We start from the raw sequence: 18134 nt of genomic DNA on the forward strand, positions 1-18134 counted from the left end.
AAAAAGAGGTAAAACAAACTCAAATGTTTTAATCAAGCCTATGACTGTGGTTAGTGATCATTCATAAGAAATGGGCAATATGTTGTAAATGTCATGATTTCTGGTATAACACAGTAAGGTTATGATAAATATAGAAGGAAAAGTGACTGAGCTATGTAAGAACGTGTATAGTTCTTCTCAAGGACGAATGATTGGTACTGTGCTCCTTTCTAGGGATATCACATGATTACCTTATTCCAATGTTTAACTTTTATAAAAGTCTTGGAGAACTGAAGATGATTGAGGAAGAATATGCTATTTTGGCGGCAATAGTCATTCTTACACCAGGTATGTTGTCAGTATATTGAAATAAAATGCATAGCAATGAGTGGAACGTATAAGGATACCATAGAAATCTACATTTACTTGCTTCCTGCTTCCCACACATCAGCTTCAAGACCTAACTGTTCACTTGCCATGATAGTTGCCATGCCATTTGATAACAGAAGCATAGAATAAAATTACTGTAAAAAACCTGCTTCAATATTTAGTGAGAAGCGTAGCTCCTAAAATGCTAAGTGTGACAACATTATTATTGTACATTACATTACTCAAGAACATGCTACCTCCCGATCACAACACTTAGGTCCCTGCTGGCTAGTGCCAGGTAAAACTATGGTTATATGCATACAAAACAATACTCTAGTTAGTATTATGCAGAGCTGTTAGGAATATCTTTGTGGCTGTGTATGTTATTATTGAATCACTCCCATTAATATAAGAAAAGTGGAAATTTGTAAGTGCAACGTGCCAGTCCGCAGGGGTAGAACACGTGAGGTACACGGTGGGCCGGAATGTGCAGTGAAGGGGAGAAAAGCATTGGATTCTCCGGGGCACACTCGGTTACAGGGGACACAGGCCAGGTGGTGGTTGAGGTGCCCTTGATGGTGAATGGTTGTGTGGCTGGGCCCCTGGTTTGCACCAGCACCTTGATAGTGCAAAATGTTGAGAGTAATAGTGGTGTGGAGCCAGAAGAATGAGGCAAGTCTGAATCCAACGATAAACTTTACTATAACCAGGTTCTTTATAGCAGTTTACATCCAGCAATAAGACAGTCTGTGATACACATGCAAGTAGGATGTGATAAATCCTAATAACAGGCTGTGCTGATGATACTATGTCAGGCTAGGGTGATAAGTTATGTACTCACTGAGAAAACAGCTCTATGCCTTGCTTCAGTCTTAGTTGAGTTAGTCCTAATCTTGATCTTCTACACAAGTGATATGACAAAATCCTTATCTGTCTTAAGAATAACGGTGAGGCTGCCAGAAGCTATTAAGTCCTTCACCAAATTACAAAGGCGCCTAGAGCCTATAATAATGGCCTTGTCCTTCCTTTGTCTTGATCCACTAAATATCAGAAATCCACTTGTTGCTCCTGAAGACTTCCCTCTGCCTGTCTTCCTGGTTTAGATCCTTTAGATCCGTGAAGCTCCAGATAGCTGGGAGGAGAGGGAACCACTCCTTCCCCCTGTAGCTCCTCACTCCATCTCCTTAGAGAGAACCCACAATCTCCTCTAACTAGGCCTGAACTGCAGTATTTATACTGTGTTGCTACCCCCATCTAGTGGTGGATGTATGTAGTGCACCAGACAGCCTGGTAAATAGGAATATCACAGGATGACATAATACAGCATCATATACAGATGATAACAAAAAGCTTTTGCAGTTCCCACATAAGCTAGTGCATAAGGATCTCAGCGACTTTTCTGGTATTTTTCTCATAAAGAATAGTGTTTGCTGATTCGCCTTTCTACAGCCGTTATTTACAGGAATTTAGAAGAATGTGGTGACATTAATATTTTTATTTTTTTCACTATTAACTGCAGATCGACCGTACATCAAAGACAAGGAATCTGTGGAAAGCCTTCAAGAGACGTTTCTGCATATTCTAGAAAAGCTATGCAAGCAATATCACCCTGACCATCCTCAACAGTTTGCTCGACTTTTGGGACGTCTCACTGAGTTAAGGACATTTAGCCACCACCATACAGACATGGTGATGTCATGGAGAGTCAGAGATCACAAATTTACACCCCTTCTGTGTGAAATCTGGGATGTTCAATAGTGAAGATGTTTCTATTCAAAAACTGCAATTTCATCTGGATTTTTTATGTCACACATGTCATCTATAAACTAGACATAATTGTCATTCTAATGGGATATAAATATATTTAAATACATAAGAGTAATTCACATTTATGTTTGTATTTGTATATATAAGTATCTTTGCACAACCGTTTTCTTTTCTTTCTTTTTTTTTTAGTTGAGACAGTTCTTGAAATGAGGAATTAAAATATATGGACTTGTTCATTCAGATTATATAATTTGCATAATAAATAACTAAGCTATGTTTTTTGTCTTGGGAATGGACATATTCTGAGTTTATCCATCTACTGGGGACCATAGTTGTGGGGTCAATGTACTATGGTTGTACTTCTGATTGGTATCAGGATTTCACTGTATGAGCAAAGATGTTTAATGTAACTTGCTAGTTATATTCTATTCCTTGTGTGACATCATGGCTACCATATATGCAAACCAATATCTTACATAGTCCTTTTTAAAACCATTGAGGTAGGCATAAAAAATCTGAAGCATAATAAATTTGCCTAAAAAACTAAATGTATTTTTACTTTGCAATATACCGGTAGTTTTGGATCTTATGATTAGTAATTAACCCCATAATGAATCTCGTATCAATTTGACTAATGATTGTGTTGCTCAAGAAAGAGATTTTGATGAGCCCCATTTAATATGCTTTTTTTTAGGGCTCATGGATATCATAGAGGGAGGTTACCTGTTTGCAACCTCCCCATTACCTAGAGTAGATAGCTATTGCAAACAGAGCTCTGAAGCACTTGGTGAGACAATGTATCATTTAACCCCTTTAAGACTGGGCGATTTTCTGTTTTTGTTTTCTACTCCCTGACTTCCCAGAGCCATAATTTTTTTATTTTTCTGTTTACATTAAAAAAAATCCAAATGGAACGGTAAAAAAAACAACAACAACTGGGCCACAGTTATTCTTGTGTTTTAATACTGCAAAATAAAAAAATTTTGGGAAAAATAATTTTTTCTTTTTATCCCCATATTCTGACCCCCATAATTTTTTTTTATATTTGTGTCTATGGAACTGTGTGGGCTAATTTTTTGGGGCGGGATCATTTATACTATTTTGGGGTGAGTATGACTTTTGATCACTTCTAATTCAATTTTTTGGGGAGCTGAAGTGATAAAAAAATTAAGTGGCTATTTTGAATTGTTTTCCTGTTACACCATATGGGATAAATATTTTTATATTTCAATAGTACAAGCGTTTTTGGACACGGTGATTCCTATCATTTTTAAAAATTGTTTATTTGAATTTTGGGTAAAGGGGGCATGATTTAACCACCTCCGGACCGCTGTACGCAGATTCGCGTTCCGGAGGTGGCAGCGCTGCGCACAATCACGCATATACGCGTCATCTCGCGAGACGCGAGATTTCGCTCAAAGCCGGCCCGCGCATGCGCATCGCGGGCCGGCAAAATTAAAAGAACAAGTTCGTCACCAGCCTGCCAGCAACGATCATTGGCTGGCAGGCTGGCGATTTTCAAAAAATCCAATCACAAGTCATATAACAGATCATATTAGTAAATATGATCTGTTATATGGCTTCTCTGCTCCTCTGCTGGTCCTTTTCGTCGGTTGGATCCAGCAGAGGAGCAGACTGAACTGTGAGTACACCAAACACTACACCTTAGCCCCAGATCACCCCCCTGCACCCCAATTAACCCTTTGATCACCCCTTTGATCGCCCCTGTCAATCACTAGTGAAAGGAAAAAAAGTGATCAGTGTAAACTGTCACTTTTTTTTTTCCACTGGTATTGACTGTTAGGTTTTAGGGATAGTTTAGGCCCCTTGGTTAGGTAGTTAGCGTCAGTTAGCGCCCAGCCCACTGCACCGCAGTCACTTTTATTCGCTGATTAGCGTATCGATAATCAGCATTTGTACTTTTATAGTATCTGTAAGTGATCAAAACTGATCACGGTCAGATCTATAATAGTATTAGTGTCACCTTAGCTCGCCCTCCACCCAAAACGCAGTGTTTGCCCGATCAGGCATGATCGGTCTCCCACACGTGCGTTCACCCACGCCCACCCCACCGCAGTGACAAAAAATATATATTTTTTTGATCACTGCACATTAATTTTACACGCACTGCGGCGATAAAAAAATCAGTTTTGATATTTTTTATCAACCGCAGCGGCCTCCGGTACTTCGCTAGCCTCCCCTTTGTAAGACAGGTTTGCTTTTTTTCTTGGGTAGTCTCAGGGAATACCCCTAAATTTAGTAGTCCAAAATGTCAAACAGGGGGTATTCTTCTGAAGAGGCCTACAGGATTCTGACCCAGTCGGATGAGGAGTGGGAACCCTCATCTGACGAATCTAGCGGGTCAGAATATGAACCTGTGGAAAGCAGTGGCTCTCTGACCCAAAGTTCGGACGAGGAGGTTGAGGTCCCTGGCAGCACCAGGCGTACCCGGCCCCGTGTCGCTAGACCACAGGTTACGCAGGATCCGCTTCAAGAGCAGCAGAGTGGGGCTGTCGCTGCCGGATCACGTGGTGAGGCATACACCAGCAGCGCAGCCCTCCCTGGACCTAGTACCAGCACTGCCGTACAACATGGTGACGTGGCAAACACCAGAAGGGCAGTTGAAGCTGGTACGGTGGCACGTGCAGTAGTTACCCCGTCGCAGCCACCGCACAGACAGGCCCGTAGAGCCCCTAGAATCCCTGAGGTGCTGGCAAACCCTGATTGGCAGTCACCAACTTCAGCCGCACCTGTAGTTCCCCCTTTCACCGCCCAGTCTGGAGTTCGGGTTGAGACGGCTCAAATCGGTTCGGCCCTGGGATTTTTTGAGCTGTTCTTGACTGCGGAGCTCTTGGACTTAGTCGTGGCAGAGACAAACCGGTATGCCACACAATTTATATCCGCCAACCCGGGAAGCTTTTATGCCCAGCCTTTCCGGTGGAAACCAGTCCAAGTTTCTGAACTTAAAATTTTTTTGGGCCTTCTCCTCAACATGGGTCTAACTAAAAAGCATGAATTGCAGTCATATTGGTCCACGCACCCGATTCATCACATGCCAATGTTCTCTGCTGCTATGTCCAGGGCACGATTTGAGGCCATCCTCCGTTTCCTGCATTTTAGCGACAACACCACCTCCCGTCCCAGAGGCCACCCAGCTTTTGACCGGCTCCACAAAATTCGGCCCCTCATAGACCATTTCAACCAGAAATTTGCAGATTTGTATACCCCCGAGCAAAACATCTGCGTAGACGAGTCCCTAATACATTTTACCGGGTGCCTTGGCTTCAAACAATACATCCCAAGCAAGCGTGCCCGGTATGGGGTCAAATTGTATAAGCTCTGTGAAAGGGCCACAGGCTATACCCACAAATTTCGGATCTATGAGGGAAAAGATCAGACCCTGGAGCCGGTCGGTTGCCCTGACTACCTGGGGAGCAGTGATAAGACAGTCTGGGACTTGGTGTCACCCTTATTCGGCAAGGGGTACCATCTTTATGTGGACAATTTTTACACAAGTGTGGCCCTCTTTAGGCATTTGTTTCTAGAACGGATTTGCGCCTGTGGCACCGCGCGAACTAGTCGCGTGGGCTTCCCCCAACGGCTTGTAACCACCCGTCTTGCAAGGGGGAGAGGGCTGCCTTGTGTAACGAAGAACTGCTCGCGGTGAAATGGAGAGACAAGCGTGACGTTTACATGCTCTCCTCCATTCACGCAGACACGACAATCCAAATTGAGCGAGCAACCCGTGTCATTGAAAAGCCCCTCTGTGTCCACGACTATAATGCGCTCATGGGAGGGGTGGACTTCAATGACCAGATGTTGTCTCCGTATTTATTTTCCCGCAGAACCAGACGCTGGTATAAGAAGGTGTCTGTATATTTAATTCAATTGGCGCTGTACAATAGTTTTGTTCTCTACAGTAAGGCTGGGAGAACACGATCCTTCCTCAAATTCCAGGAAGATATCATCGAGAACCTCCTTTACCCAGGAGGTTCCGTGGCCCCATCCACCAGTGTAGTTAGCCGTCTACACGAGCGACGTTTCCCCAGTGTCGTTCCTGGTACCTCAACCCAACCGTCACCCCGAAAAAGATGTTGTGTCTGTAGCAGGAGTGGAATAAGGCGTGACACCCGCTATTTCTGTCCTGACTGTCCTGACCACCCTGCCCTATGCTTTGGTGAGTGTTTCCGGAAGTACCACACACAGGTACACCTAGCATAGGGATTGCATCTCACAGGACAGGCACACAGGGCTATTAGGGCCCTTTTACTCACAGCTGCTGCAAACCTCTCCTTTCACCTGGGATAAAGTGCATAACGTACTTTGCCACATCTTTGGGCGATTTGCGCTTTGCACATTGTCCCATGGGGAAGGAGAGGTTTGTTCCATAAAGGTAAAAAAAACGAAACAAAAAAAAAATTACCGGTAAGTAAAAAAGTTAAAAAAGTTAAAAAAAAAGTTAATATGTTCTGTTCTAAAGTTAATAAAGTTATTGCGTTGCGGCCTGGTTTTTTCTTTTTTGTTTTGTTTTTTTTACCTTTCAGGTGGACCAACCGATCGACTAGCTGCAGCACTGATGTGCATTCGGACAGAAGCATTGCGCTGCTGTCAGATTACACGCAAGTCGGTGTATGCGGCGCTGCAAGACGAGATTTCTCCTCTGCAGTAAAAGATACGTTTGCCGAGGCATATGAGCTGAGGAGGTGGCGGTGTTCATATACTTTGGCAAACACTTTGTATATATAAAAAAAAAAATCCCGGCAATGATTTATTCATCCACATCGATTGATGTGAATGGAGAAATCGGGTTTGCCAGGGCATACGAGCTAAGTGGGTATGGATGTTGGGCGGAGCTCCTATGTCCTGGCAGACGCCTTTCCCCTCCTTTTTCTTTTTTTGGCAGAGATTTTTTCATCCACATTGATCGATGCGAATGAAGAAATCTGTGCCGTTCATTTTTTTCTTTCAGCCCAGAGGCTGAACGGAAAAAAAAAAACTCATTACCTGTATGCTCAATATAAGGAGAATAGCAGAAACTCCTAATGCTGGGCATACATGTAATGATTGCGGAGACCCTCAAATGCCAGGGCAGTACAAACACCCCACAAATAACACCATTTTGGAAAGAAGACACCCCAAGGTATTCGCTGAGGGGCATATTGAGTCCATGAAAGATTGAAATTTTTGTCCCAAGTTAGCGGAAAGGGAGACTTTGTGAGAACAAAATCAAAAAAATCTATTTCCGCTAACTTGTGCCAAAAAATTTTTTTTCTATGAACTCGCCATGCCCCTCATTGAATACCTTGGGGTGTCTTCTTTCCAAAATGGGGTCACATGTGGGGTATTTATACTGCCCTGGCATTTTAGGGGCCCCAAAGCGTGAGAAGAAGTCTGGTATCCAAATGTCTAAAAATGCCCTCCTAAAAGGAATTTGGGCACCTTTGCCCACCTAGGCTGCAAAAAAGTGTCACACATGTGGTATCTCCGTATTCAGGAGAAGTTGGGGAATATGTTTTGGGGTGTCATTTTACATATACCCATGCTGGGTGAGATAAATATCTTGGTCAAATGCCAACTTTGTATAAAAAAATGGGAAAAGTTGTCTTTTGCCAAGATATTTCTCTCACCCAGCATGGGTATATATAAAATGACACCACAAAACACATTCCCCAACTTCTCCTGAATACGGCGATACCACATTTGTGACACTTTTTTGCAGCCTAGGTGGGCAAAGGGGCCCACATTCCAAAGAGCACCTTTCGGATTTCACAGGTCATTTACCTACTTACCACACATTAGGGCCCCTGGAAAATGCCAGGGCAGTAAAACTACCCCACAAGTGACCCCATTTTGGAAAGAAGACACCCCAAGGTATTCCGTGAGGGGCATGGCAAGTTCCTCGAATTTTTTATTTTTTGTCACAAGTTAGTGGAAAATGATGATTTTTTTTTTTTTTTTTTTCATACAAAGTCTCATATTCCACTAACTTGTGACAAAAAATAAAAACTTCCATGAACTCACTATGCCCATCAGCGAATACCTTGGGGTCTCTTCTTTCCAAAATGGGGTCACTTGTATAACTACCCCACAAGTGACCCCATTTTGGAAAGAAGAGACCCCAAGGTATTCGCTGATGTGCATAGTGAGTTCATGGAAGTTTTTATTTTTTGTCACAAGTTAGTGGAATATGAGACTTTGTATGAAAAAAAAAAATAAAATCATCATTTTCCACTAACTTGTGACAAAAAATAAAAAATTCTAGGAACTCGCCATGCCCCTCACGGAATACCTTGGGGTGTCTTCTTTCCAAAATGGGGTCACTTGTGGGGTAGTTATACTGCCCTGGCATTCTAGGGGCCCAAATGTGTGGTAAGGAGTTTGAAATCAAATTCTGTAAAAAATGACCAGTGAAATCCGAAAGGTGCTCTTTGGAATATGGGCCCCTTTGCCCACCTAGGCTGCAAAAAAGTGTCACACATCTGGTATCTCTGTATTCAGGAGAAGTTGAGGAATGTGTTTTGGGGTGTCTTTTTACATATACCCATGCTGGGTGAGATAAATATCTTGGTCAAATGCCAACTTTGTATAAAAAAATGGGAAAAGTTGTCGTTTGCCAAGATATTTCTCTCACCCAGCATGGGTATATGTAAAATGACACCCCAAAACACATTCCCCAACTTCTCCTGAGTACGGAGATACCAGATGTGTGACACTTTTTTGCAGCCTAGGTGGGCAAAGGGGCCCATATTACAAAGAGCACCTTTCGGATTTCACTGGTCAGTTTTTACAGAATTTGATTTCAAACTCCTTACCACACATTTGGGCCCCTAGAATGCCAGGGCAGTATAACTACCCCACAAGTGACCCCATTTTGGAAAGAAGAGACCCCAAGGTATTTCGTGATGGGCATAGTGAGTTCATAGAACTTTTTATTTTTTGTCACAAGTTAGTGGAATATGAGACTTTGTAAGAAAAAAATAAAATAAAAAATCATCATTTTCCGCTAACTTGTGACAAAAAATAAAAAGTTCTATGAACTCACTATGCCCATCAGCGAATACCTTAGGGTGTCTACTTTCCGAAATGGGGTCATTTGTGGGGTGTTTGTACTGTCTGGGCATTGTAGAACCTCAGGAAACATGACAGGTGCTCAGAAAGTCAGAGCTGCTGCAAAAAGCGGAAATTCACATTTTTGTACCATAGTTTGTAAACGCTATAACTTTTACCCAAACCATTTTTTTTTTACCCAAACATTTTTTTTTTATCAAAGACATGTAGAACAATAAATTTAGAGCAAAATTTATATATGGATCTCGTTTTTTTTGCAAAATTTTACAACTGAAAGTGAAAAATGTCATTTTTTTTGCAAAAAAAATCGTTAAATTTCGATTAATAACAAAAAAAGTAAAAATGTCAGCAGCAATGAAATACCACCAAATGAAAGCTCTATTAGTGAGAAGAAAAGGAGGTAAAATTCATTTGGGTGGTAAGTTGCATGACCGAGCAATAAACGGTGAAAGTAGTGTAGGTCAGAAGTGTAAAAAGTGGCCTGGTCTTTCAGGGTGTTTAAGCACTGGGGGCTGAGGTGGTTAAACAGTTATATTTTTTTTATAATTTTGAAAGCTTTTTTGTACTTTTTTCCTTTTTTTAAGTCACTCTAGGTGACTACGACAAGCAATGATTAGATTGTAGTCTGTAATGGATATTTATCCATCACAGAATACAGCATTCAGTATGTTTCTATGCAGTGCTGCCACCTGCAGGCCTGTATTGAAATATACTAGTGACAGACTTTGGAGCCTCAATGGCTCCAGCCTATCACTGTAATGTAACAGCTTCCCTGATCTCAGCAGAGGGAAGCTGTTACCGTGCCAGAGTACGCGGCTCCCGCATTTTGACTACTCAGATGCCGTGGTCACTTTTGACCATGGCATCTGAGGGGTTAAATTTCTGAGATTGCCATTAAGCGATTGCAGATATTAGCCCTAGGCGTCTGCTTTGTAGCCCAATGTGCTTGTACATGTATGTCGGATTTCCTGAAGGGGTTAAATGAATATACACACTGTAGGGAAAATATCTAACTTCCACAAACTGCACGACAGCTTCAATAACAAGAAAAATTTATTCTTTTGATGGCCCTGTAGATGGTGCTTCAGACTAATTTAAGAGTACAGGTGAAACTCGAAAAATTTGAATATCGTGCAAAGTTAATTTATTTCAGTAATGCAACTTAAAGGGGTTGTCCGGGATCAAGATTGTTTTTTTTTTTTTTTAAAAATCAGTTAAATCCCACTACTAGTTAAATCACTGTTAATAGTGGATTGAAGGTCCCCCCAGATGTTTTTAGGTATTTTTACACTTCAGCTGGGCTCCTACAGTCCCCCACTGATTGTTTACCTCTATGTTTATGTGTGCGGTAACTTCCAGCGCAGCATCGCGTTGTTTCCTTCGTGCAGCCATCCCCCTAATTCACATGCCGCCTCCTGCCGCAACTATTCCTCCCTCTTAGTCACGCCCCTAAGCGCCTCCTGGCTCAGTCCCTTCATCCTTGCTAAGAATACGCCCTGCCCGGTGACGTAACCGGACCAGAGAGGTGGGGCTTGGTGCAATGTGTTGCCGCCTAGTTTCCGCCCCTCAGTGCACTCTGCATAATCACTGAGGCTGGCTGTGACGTCACCGGGCTCCCTGAGAAGCGGAAGCAGAGGCTTCGCTCTGCAGAAAGGGACCCAGTACGTCACTGAATCATTGAAAAGTGGCACTTCTGGCAGAGAATTTAGGACAAGAAAACGGGGCATCAGAAAAGTCTTGCAAAGGTACGACAGGACTGTATGTAATATTTATGTGCTTGGTGTTCTCTAACAGCAATGTCCCCAATCCCGGACAACCCCTTTAAAATGTGTAACTAATATATGAGATAGACTCATTACATGCAAAGCGAGATATTTCAAGCCTTTAGTTGGTATAATTTGGATGATTATGGCTTACAGCTTATGAAACCCCAAAGTCACAATTTTGAGGTACCCTTTGCTCAGGGGGTAAGGATTTATTAGCTGACTAGAGTGTGACACTTTGAGCCTAGAATATTGAACCTTTTCACAAAATGTACATTTTAAGCTGCATTAATGCAATTCCTTTTAATTTGCATTACTGAAATAAATGGACTTTTGCACGATATTCAAATTTTTCGAGTTTCACCTGTATGACCACCTGAGGCCGAGTACCGCACATCCGTTAGAGGCGCAGCTCATTAACTAATTACAACTGCATTGTTTTTCTGTCTTCCTTGATAATGTCTGCGTGGTAAACCTTAACCACCTCAGGACCGCCGTACGCAGGATTGCGTCTTTGCGGCGGTCCTGTTGTTCTGGGTGGACGCGCCGGTGCGTCCTCTCGCGAGACGCGAGATTTCCTGTGAACGCGCGCACACAGGCGCGCGCGTTCACAGGATCGGAAGGTAAGCGAGTGGATCTCCAGCCTGCCAGCGGCGATCGTTCGCTGGCAGGCTGGAGATGTGATTTTTTTAACCCCTAACAGGTATATTAGACGCTGTTTTGATAACAGCGTCTAATATACCTGCTACCTGGTCCTCTGGTGGTCCCCTTTGTTTGGATCGACCACCAGAGGACACAGGCAGCTCAGTAATATGTTGCACCAAGCACCACTACACTACACCCCCCCCCCCCGTCACTTATTAACCCCTTATTAGCCCTTGATCACCCCTGATCACCCCATATAGACTCCCTGATCACCCCCCTGTCATTGATTACCCCCCTGTCATTGATCAACCCCCTGTAAAGCTCCATTCAGATGTCCGCATGATTTTTACGGATCCACTGATAGACTGATCGGATCCGTAAAAATCATACGGACGTCTGAATGCAGCCTTACAGGGGAGTGATAAATGACGGAGGTGATCACCCCATATAGACTCCCTGATCACCCCCCTGTCATTGATCACCCCCCTGTAAAGCTCCATTCAGATGTCCGCATGATTTTTACGGATCCACTGATAGACTGATCGGATCCGTAAAAATCATACGGACGTCTGAATGCAGCCTTACAGGGGAGTGATCAATGACTGTGGTGATCACCCATATAGACTCCCTGATCACCCCCCTGTCATTGATTACCCCTCTGTCATTGATCACCCCCCTGTAAAGCTCCATTCAGATGTCCGCATGATTTTTACGGATCCACTGATAGACTGATCGGATCCGTAAAAATCATACGGACGTCTGAATGCAGCCTTACAGGGGAGTGATCAATGACTGTGGTGATCACCCCATATAGACTCCCTGATCACCCCCCTGTCATTGATTACCCCTCTGTCATTGATCACCCCCCTGTAAAGCTCCATTCAGATGTCCGCATGATTTTTACGGATCCACTGATAGACTGATCGGATCCGTAAAAATCATACGGACGTCTGAATGCAGCCTTACAGGGGGGTGATCAATGACAGTTGGGTGATCACCCCATATAGACTCCCTGATCACCCCCCTGTCATTGATCACCCCCCCTGTCATTGATCACCCCCCTGTCATTGATCCCCCCCCCCCTCTGTAAGGCTGCATTCAGTCTTTTTTTTGGCCCAAGTTAGCGGAATTTTTTTTTTTTTCTTACAAAGTCACATATTCCACTAACTTGTGACAAAAAATAAAATCTCACATGAACTCACCATACCCCTCACGGAATCCAAACGCGTAAAATTTTTTAGACATTTATATTCCAGACTTCTTCTCACGCTTTAGGGCCCCTAGAATGCCAGGGCAGTATAAATACCCCACATGTGACCCCATTTCGGAAAGAAGACACCCCCAGGTATTCCGTGAGGGGCATATTGAGTCCATGAAAGATTGAAATTTTTGTCCCAAGTTAGCGGAACGGGAGACTTTGTGAGAAAAAAATAAAAAATATCAATTTCCGCTAACTTGTGCCAAAAAAAAAAATTTTCTATGAACTCGCCATGCCCCTCATTGAATACCTTGGGGTGTCTTCTTTCCAAAATGGGGTCACATGTGGGGTATTTATACTGCCCTGGCATTCTAGGGGCCCCAAAGCGTGAGAAGAAGTCTGGTATCCAAATGTCTAAAAATGCCCTCCTAAAAGGAATTTGGGCCCCTTTGCGCATCTAGGCTGCAAAAAAGTGTCACACATCTGGTATCGCCGTACTCAGGAGAAGTTGGGGAATGTGTTTTGGGGTGTCATTTTACATATACCCATGCTGGGTGAGATAAATATCTTGGTCAAATGCCAACTTTGTATAAAAAAATGGAAAAAGTTGTCTTTTGCCAAGATATTTCTCTCACCCAGCATGGGTATATGTAAAAAGACACCCCAAAACACATTCCCCAACGTCTCCTGAATACGGCGATACCAGATGTGTGACACTTTTTTGCAGCCTAGGTGGGCAAAGGGGCCCACATTCCAAAGAGCACCTTTAGGATTTCACAGGTCATTTACCTACTTACCACACATTAGGGCCCCTGGAAAATGCCAGGGCAGTATAACTACCCCACAAGTGACCCCATTTTGGAAAGAAGACACCCCAAGGTATTCCGTGAGGGGCATGGCGAGTTCCTAGAATTTTTTATTTTTTGTCACAAGTTAGTGGAAAATGATGATTTTTTTTTTTTTCATACAAAGTCTCATATTCCACTAACTTGTGACAAAAATAAAAACTTCCATGAACTCACTATGCCCATCAGCGAATACCTTGGGGTCTCTTCTTTCCAAAATGGGGTCACTTGTGGGGTAGTTATACTGCCCTGGCATTCTAGGGGCCCAAATGTGTGGTAAGGAGTTTGAAATCAAATTCTGTAAAAAATGACGAGTGAAATCCGAAAGGTGCTCTTTGGAATATGGGCCCCTTTGCCCACCTAGGCTGCAAAAAAGTGTCACACATCTGGTATCTCCGTACTCAGGAGAAGGTGGAGAATGTGTTTTGGGGTGTCATTTTACATATACCCATGCTGGGTGAGAGAAATATCTTGGCAAAAGACAACTTTTCCCATTTTTTTATACAAAGTTGGCATTTGACCAAGATATTTATCTCACCCAGCATGGGTATATGTAAAAAGACACCCCAAAACACATTCCCCAACTTCTCCTGAGTACGGGGATACCAGATGTGTGACACTTTTTTGCAGCCTAGGTGGGCAAAGGGGCCCACATTCCAAAGAGCACCTTTCGGATTTCACTGGTCATTTACCTACTTACCACACATTAGGGCCCCTGGAAAATGCCAGGGCAGTATAACTACCCCACAAGTGACCCCATTTTGGAAAGAAGACACCCCAAGGTATTCCGTGAGGGGCATGGCGAGTTCCTAGAATTTTTTATTTTTTGTCACAAGTTAGTGGAAAATGATGATTTTTATTTTATTTATTTTTTTCATACAAAGTCTCATATTCCACTAACTTGTGACAAAAAATAAAAACTTCCATGAACTCACTATGCCCATCAGCGAATACCCTGGGGTCTCTTCTTTCCAAAATGGGGTCACTTGTGGGGTAGTTATACTGCCCTGGCATTCTAGGGGCCCAAATGTGTGGTAAGGAGTTTGAAATCAAATTCTGTAAAAATGACGAGTGAAATTCGAAAGGTGCTCTTTGGAATGTGGGCCCCTTTGCCCATCTAGGCTGCAAAAAAGTGTCACACATCTGGTATCTCCGTACTCAGGAGAAGGTGGGGAATGTGTTTTGGGGTGTCTTTTTACATATACCCATGCTGGGTGAGAGAAATATCTTGGCAAAAGACAACTTTTCCCATTTTTTTATACAAAGTTGGCATTTGACCAAGATATTTATCTCACCCAGCATGGGTATATGTAAAAAGACACCCCAAAACACATTCCCCAACTTCTACTGAATACGGAGATACCAGATGTGTGACACTTTTTTGCAGCCTAGGTGGGCAAAGGGGCCCACATTCCAAAGAGCACCTTTCGGATTTCACTCGTCATTTTTTACAGAATTTGATTTCAAACTCCTTACCACACATTTGGGCCCCTAGAATGCCAGGGCAGTATAACTACCCCACAAGTGACCCCATTTTGGAAAGAAGAGACCCCAAGGTATTTCGTGATGGGCATAGTGAGTTCATGGAAGTTTTATTTTTTGTCACAAGTTAGTGGAATATGAGACTTTGTAAGAAAAAAAAAAAAAAAGAAAAAAATCATCATTTTCCGCTAACTTGTGACAAAAAATAAAAAGTTCTATGAACTCACTATGCCCATCAGCGAATACCTTAGGGTGTGTATTTTCCGAAATGGGGTCATTTGTGGGGTGTTTGTACTGTCTGGCCATTGTAGAACCTCAGGAAACATGACAGGTGCTCAGAAAGTCAGAGCTGCTTCAAAAAGCGGAAATTCACATTTTTGTACCATAGTTTGTAAACGCTATAACTTTTACCCAAACCATTTTTTTTTTACCCAAACATTTTTTTTTAATCAAAGACATGTAGAACAATAAATTTAGAGCAAAATTTATATATGGATGTCGTTTTTTTTGCAAAATTTTACAACTGAAAGTGAAAAATGTCATTTTTTTGCAAAAAAATCGTTAAATTTCGATTAATAACAAAAAAAGTAAAAATGTCAGCAGCAATGAAATACCACCAAATGAAAGCTCTATTAGTGAGAAGAAAAGGAGGTAAAATTCATTTGGGTGGTAAGTTGCATGACCGAGCAATAAACGGTGAAAGTAGGGTAGGTCAGAAGTGTAAAAAGTGGCCTGGTCTTTCAGGGTGTTTAAGCACTGGGGGCTGAGGTGGTTAAAGGGTTTCTGTCACCCCATTAAACCGTTTTTTTTTTTTTTCTTTAATAATAATCCCTATAGTGCGATCTCATGATACATAATCAAATTAATAATTTTGGTTCAGTAGATTTTGCTAAAAAACGATTTTTAAAATATGCTAATTACCTTGCTACCAGCCGGCGTCTTCTCTTCCGGGTGTATGCGATGACGTCATCGACGCAGGCGCATTGAGGATGGAGCGGTCGAGCAGAGCGGCCGCCTCTCAGTGCGCCTGCGCCGATTGAAGCCAGGTACGGCGCAGGCGCGAGATTTCAAATTCTAACAGCGCCAGCAGAGAAGGATTACCTTCCCTGGCCCTGTCAATCAGCATGCCGAGGGGGCGTCATTACCATCGGAGGATGCGGCTGCTACCAGCAAGTAGCCGCCCTACTTGCTGGTAGCAAGGTAATTAGCATATTTTAAAAATCGTTTTTTAGCAAAATCTACTGAACCAAAATTATTAATTTGATTATGTATCATGAGATCGCACTATAGGGATTATTATTAAAGAAAAAAAAAAAACGGTTTAATGGGGTGACAGAAACCCTTTAAAACTGCACAGCCACTACCAATGTACAGTCGTGGCCAAAAGTTTTGAGAATGACACAAATATTCGTTTTCACAAAGTTTGCTGCTAAACTGCTTTTAGATCTTTGTTTCAGTTGTTTCTGTGATGTAGTGAAATATAATTACACGCACTTCATACGTTTCAAAGGCTTTTATCGACAATTACATGACATTTATGCAAAGAGTCAGTATTTGTAGTGTTGGCCCTTCTTTTTCAGGACCTCTGCAATTCGACTGGGCATGCTCTCAATCAACTTCTGGGCCAATTCCTGACTGATAGCAACCCATTCTTTCATAATCACTTCTTTGGGTTTGTCAGATATTAGTGGGTTTTTGTTTGTCCACCCGCCTCTTGAGGATTGACCACAAGTTCTCAATGGGATTAAGATCTGGGGAGTTTCCAGGCCATGGACCCAAAATGTCAACGTTTTGGTCCCAGAGCCACTTAGTTATCACTTTTGCCTTATGGCACGGTGCTCCATCGTGCTGGAAAATGCATTGTTCTTCACCAAACTGTTGTTGGATTGTTGGAAGAAGTTGCTGTTGGAAGGTGTTTTGGTACCATTCTTTATTCATGGCTGTGTTTTGGGGCAAAATTGTGAGTGAGCCCACTCCCTTGGATAAGAAGCAACCTCACACATGAATGGTCTCAGGATGCTTTACTGTTGGCATGACACAGGACTGATGGTAGCGCTCACCTTTTCTTCTCCGGACAAGCCTTTTTCCAGATGCCCCAAACAATCGGAAAGAGGCTTCATCGGAGAATAGGACTTTGCCCCAGTCCTCAGCAGTCCATTCACCATACTTTCTGCAGAAGATCAATCTGTCCCTGATGTTTTTTTTGGAGAGAAGTGGCTTCTTTGCTGTCATTCTTGACACCAGGCCATCTTCCAAAAGTCTTTGCCTCACTGTGCGTGCAGATGCACTCACACCTGCCTGCTGCCATTCCTGAGCAAGCTCTGCACTGGTGGCACTCCGATCCCGCAGCTGAATCCTCTTCAGGAGATGATTCTGGCGCTTGCTGGACTTTCTTGGACGCCCTGAAGCCTTCTTAACAAGAATTGAACTTCTTTCCTTGAAGTTCTTGATGATCCTATAAATTGTTGATTGAGGTGCAATCTTAGTAGCCACAATATCCTTGCCTGTGAAGCCATTTTTATGCAACGCAATGATGGCTGCACGCGTTTCTTTGCAGGTCACCATGGTAAACAATGGAAGGACAATGATTTCAAGCATCACCCTCCTTTTAACATGTCAAGTCTGCCATTTTAACCCAATCAGCCTGACATAATGATCTCCAGCTTTGTGCTCGTCAACATTCTCACCTGAGTTAACAAGACGATTACTGAAATGATCTCAGCAGGTCCTTTAATGACAGCAATGAAATGCAGTGGAAAGGTTTTTTTGGGATTAAGTTAATTTTCATGGCAAAGAAGGACTATGCAATTCATCTGATCACTCTTCATAACATTCTGGAGTATATGCAAATTGCTATTATAAAAACTTAAGCAGCAACTTTTCCAATTTCCAATATTTATGTAATTCTCAAAACTTTTGGCCAAGACTGTACACTAAATCCCTAAAACCCTTTACAGCATTGGGGGTTGAATAATTTGGAACACAACTGTATATAACTTAGCTTGCTCCTGAAATGCA

General features: G+C 42.7%; 1 protein-coding gene across 3 annotated transcripts in view; it reads left to right on the forward strand.

Moving 5' to 3' along the window:
* NR1H4 (nuclear receptor subfamily 1 group H member 4) overlaps positions 1 to 2569 on the forward strand; it is a 146652-nt gene extending 144083 nt beyond the window's left edge. Inside the window, exons 9-10 of one of the 3 annotated variants that reach the window (XM_040407166.1) lie at positions 214 to 327; positions 1868 to 2567. In XM_040407166.1, coding sequence (XP_040263100.1) covers positions 214 to 327; positions 1868 to 2106 — 353 coding nt within the window. In that variant the 3' untranslated portion in view covers positions 2107 to 2567. Of the gene's footprint in view, positions 1 to 213; positions 328 to 1867 lie in introns of all 3 variants that reach the window. The other 2 variants (XM_040407184.1, XM_040407175.1) reach the window with 2 other exon arrangements.
* The last annotated feature ends 15565 nt before the right edge of the window (positions 2570 to 18134 follow it).

Source organism: Bufo bufo, chromosome 1, assembly GCF_905171765.1.
Source record: "Bufo bufo chromosome 1, aBufBuf1.1, whole genome shotgun sequence".
Classification (NCBI taxonomy): domain Eukaryota; kingdom Metazoa; phylum Chordata; class Amphibia; order Anura; family Bufonidae; genus Bufo; species Bufo bufo.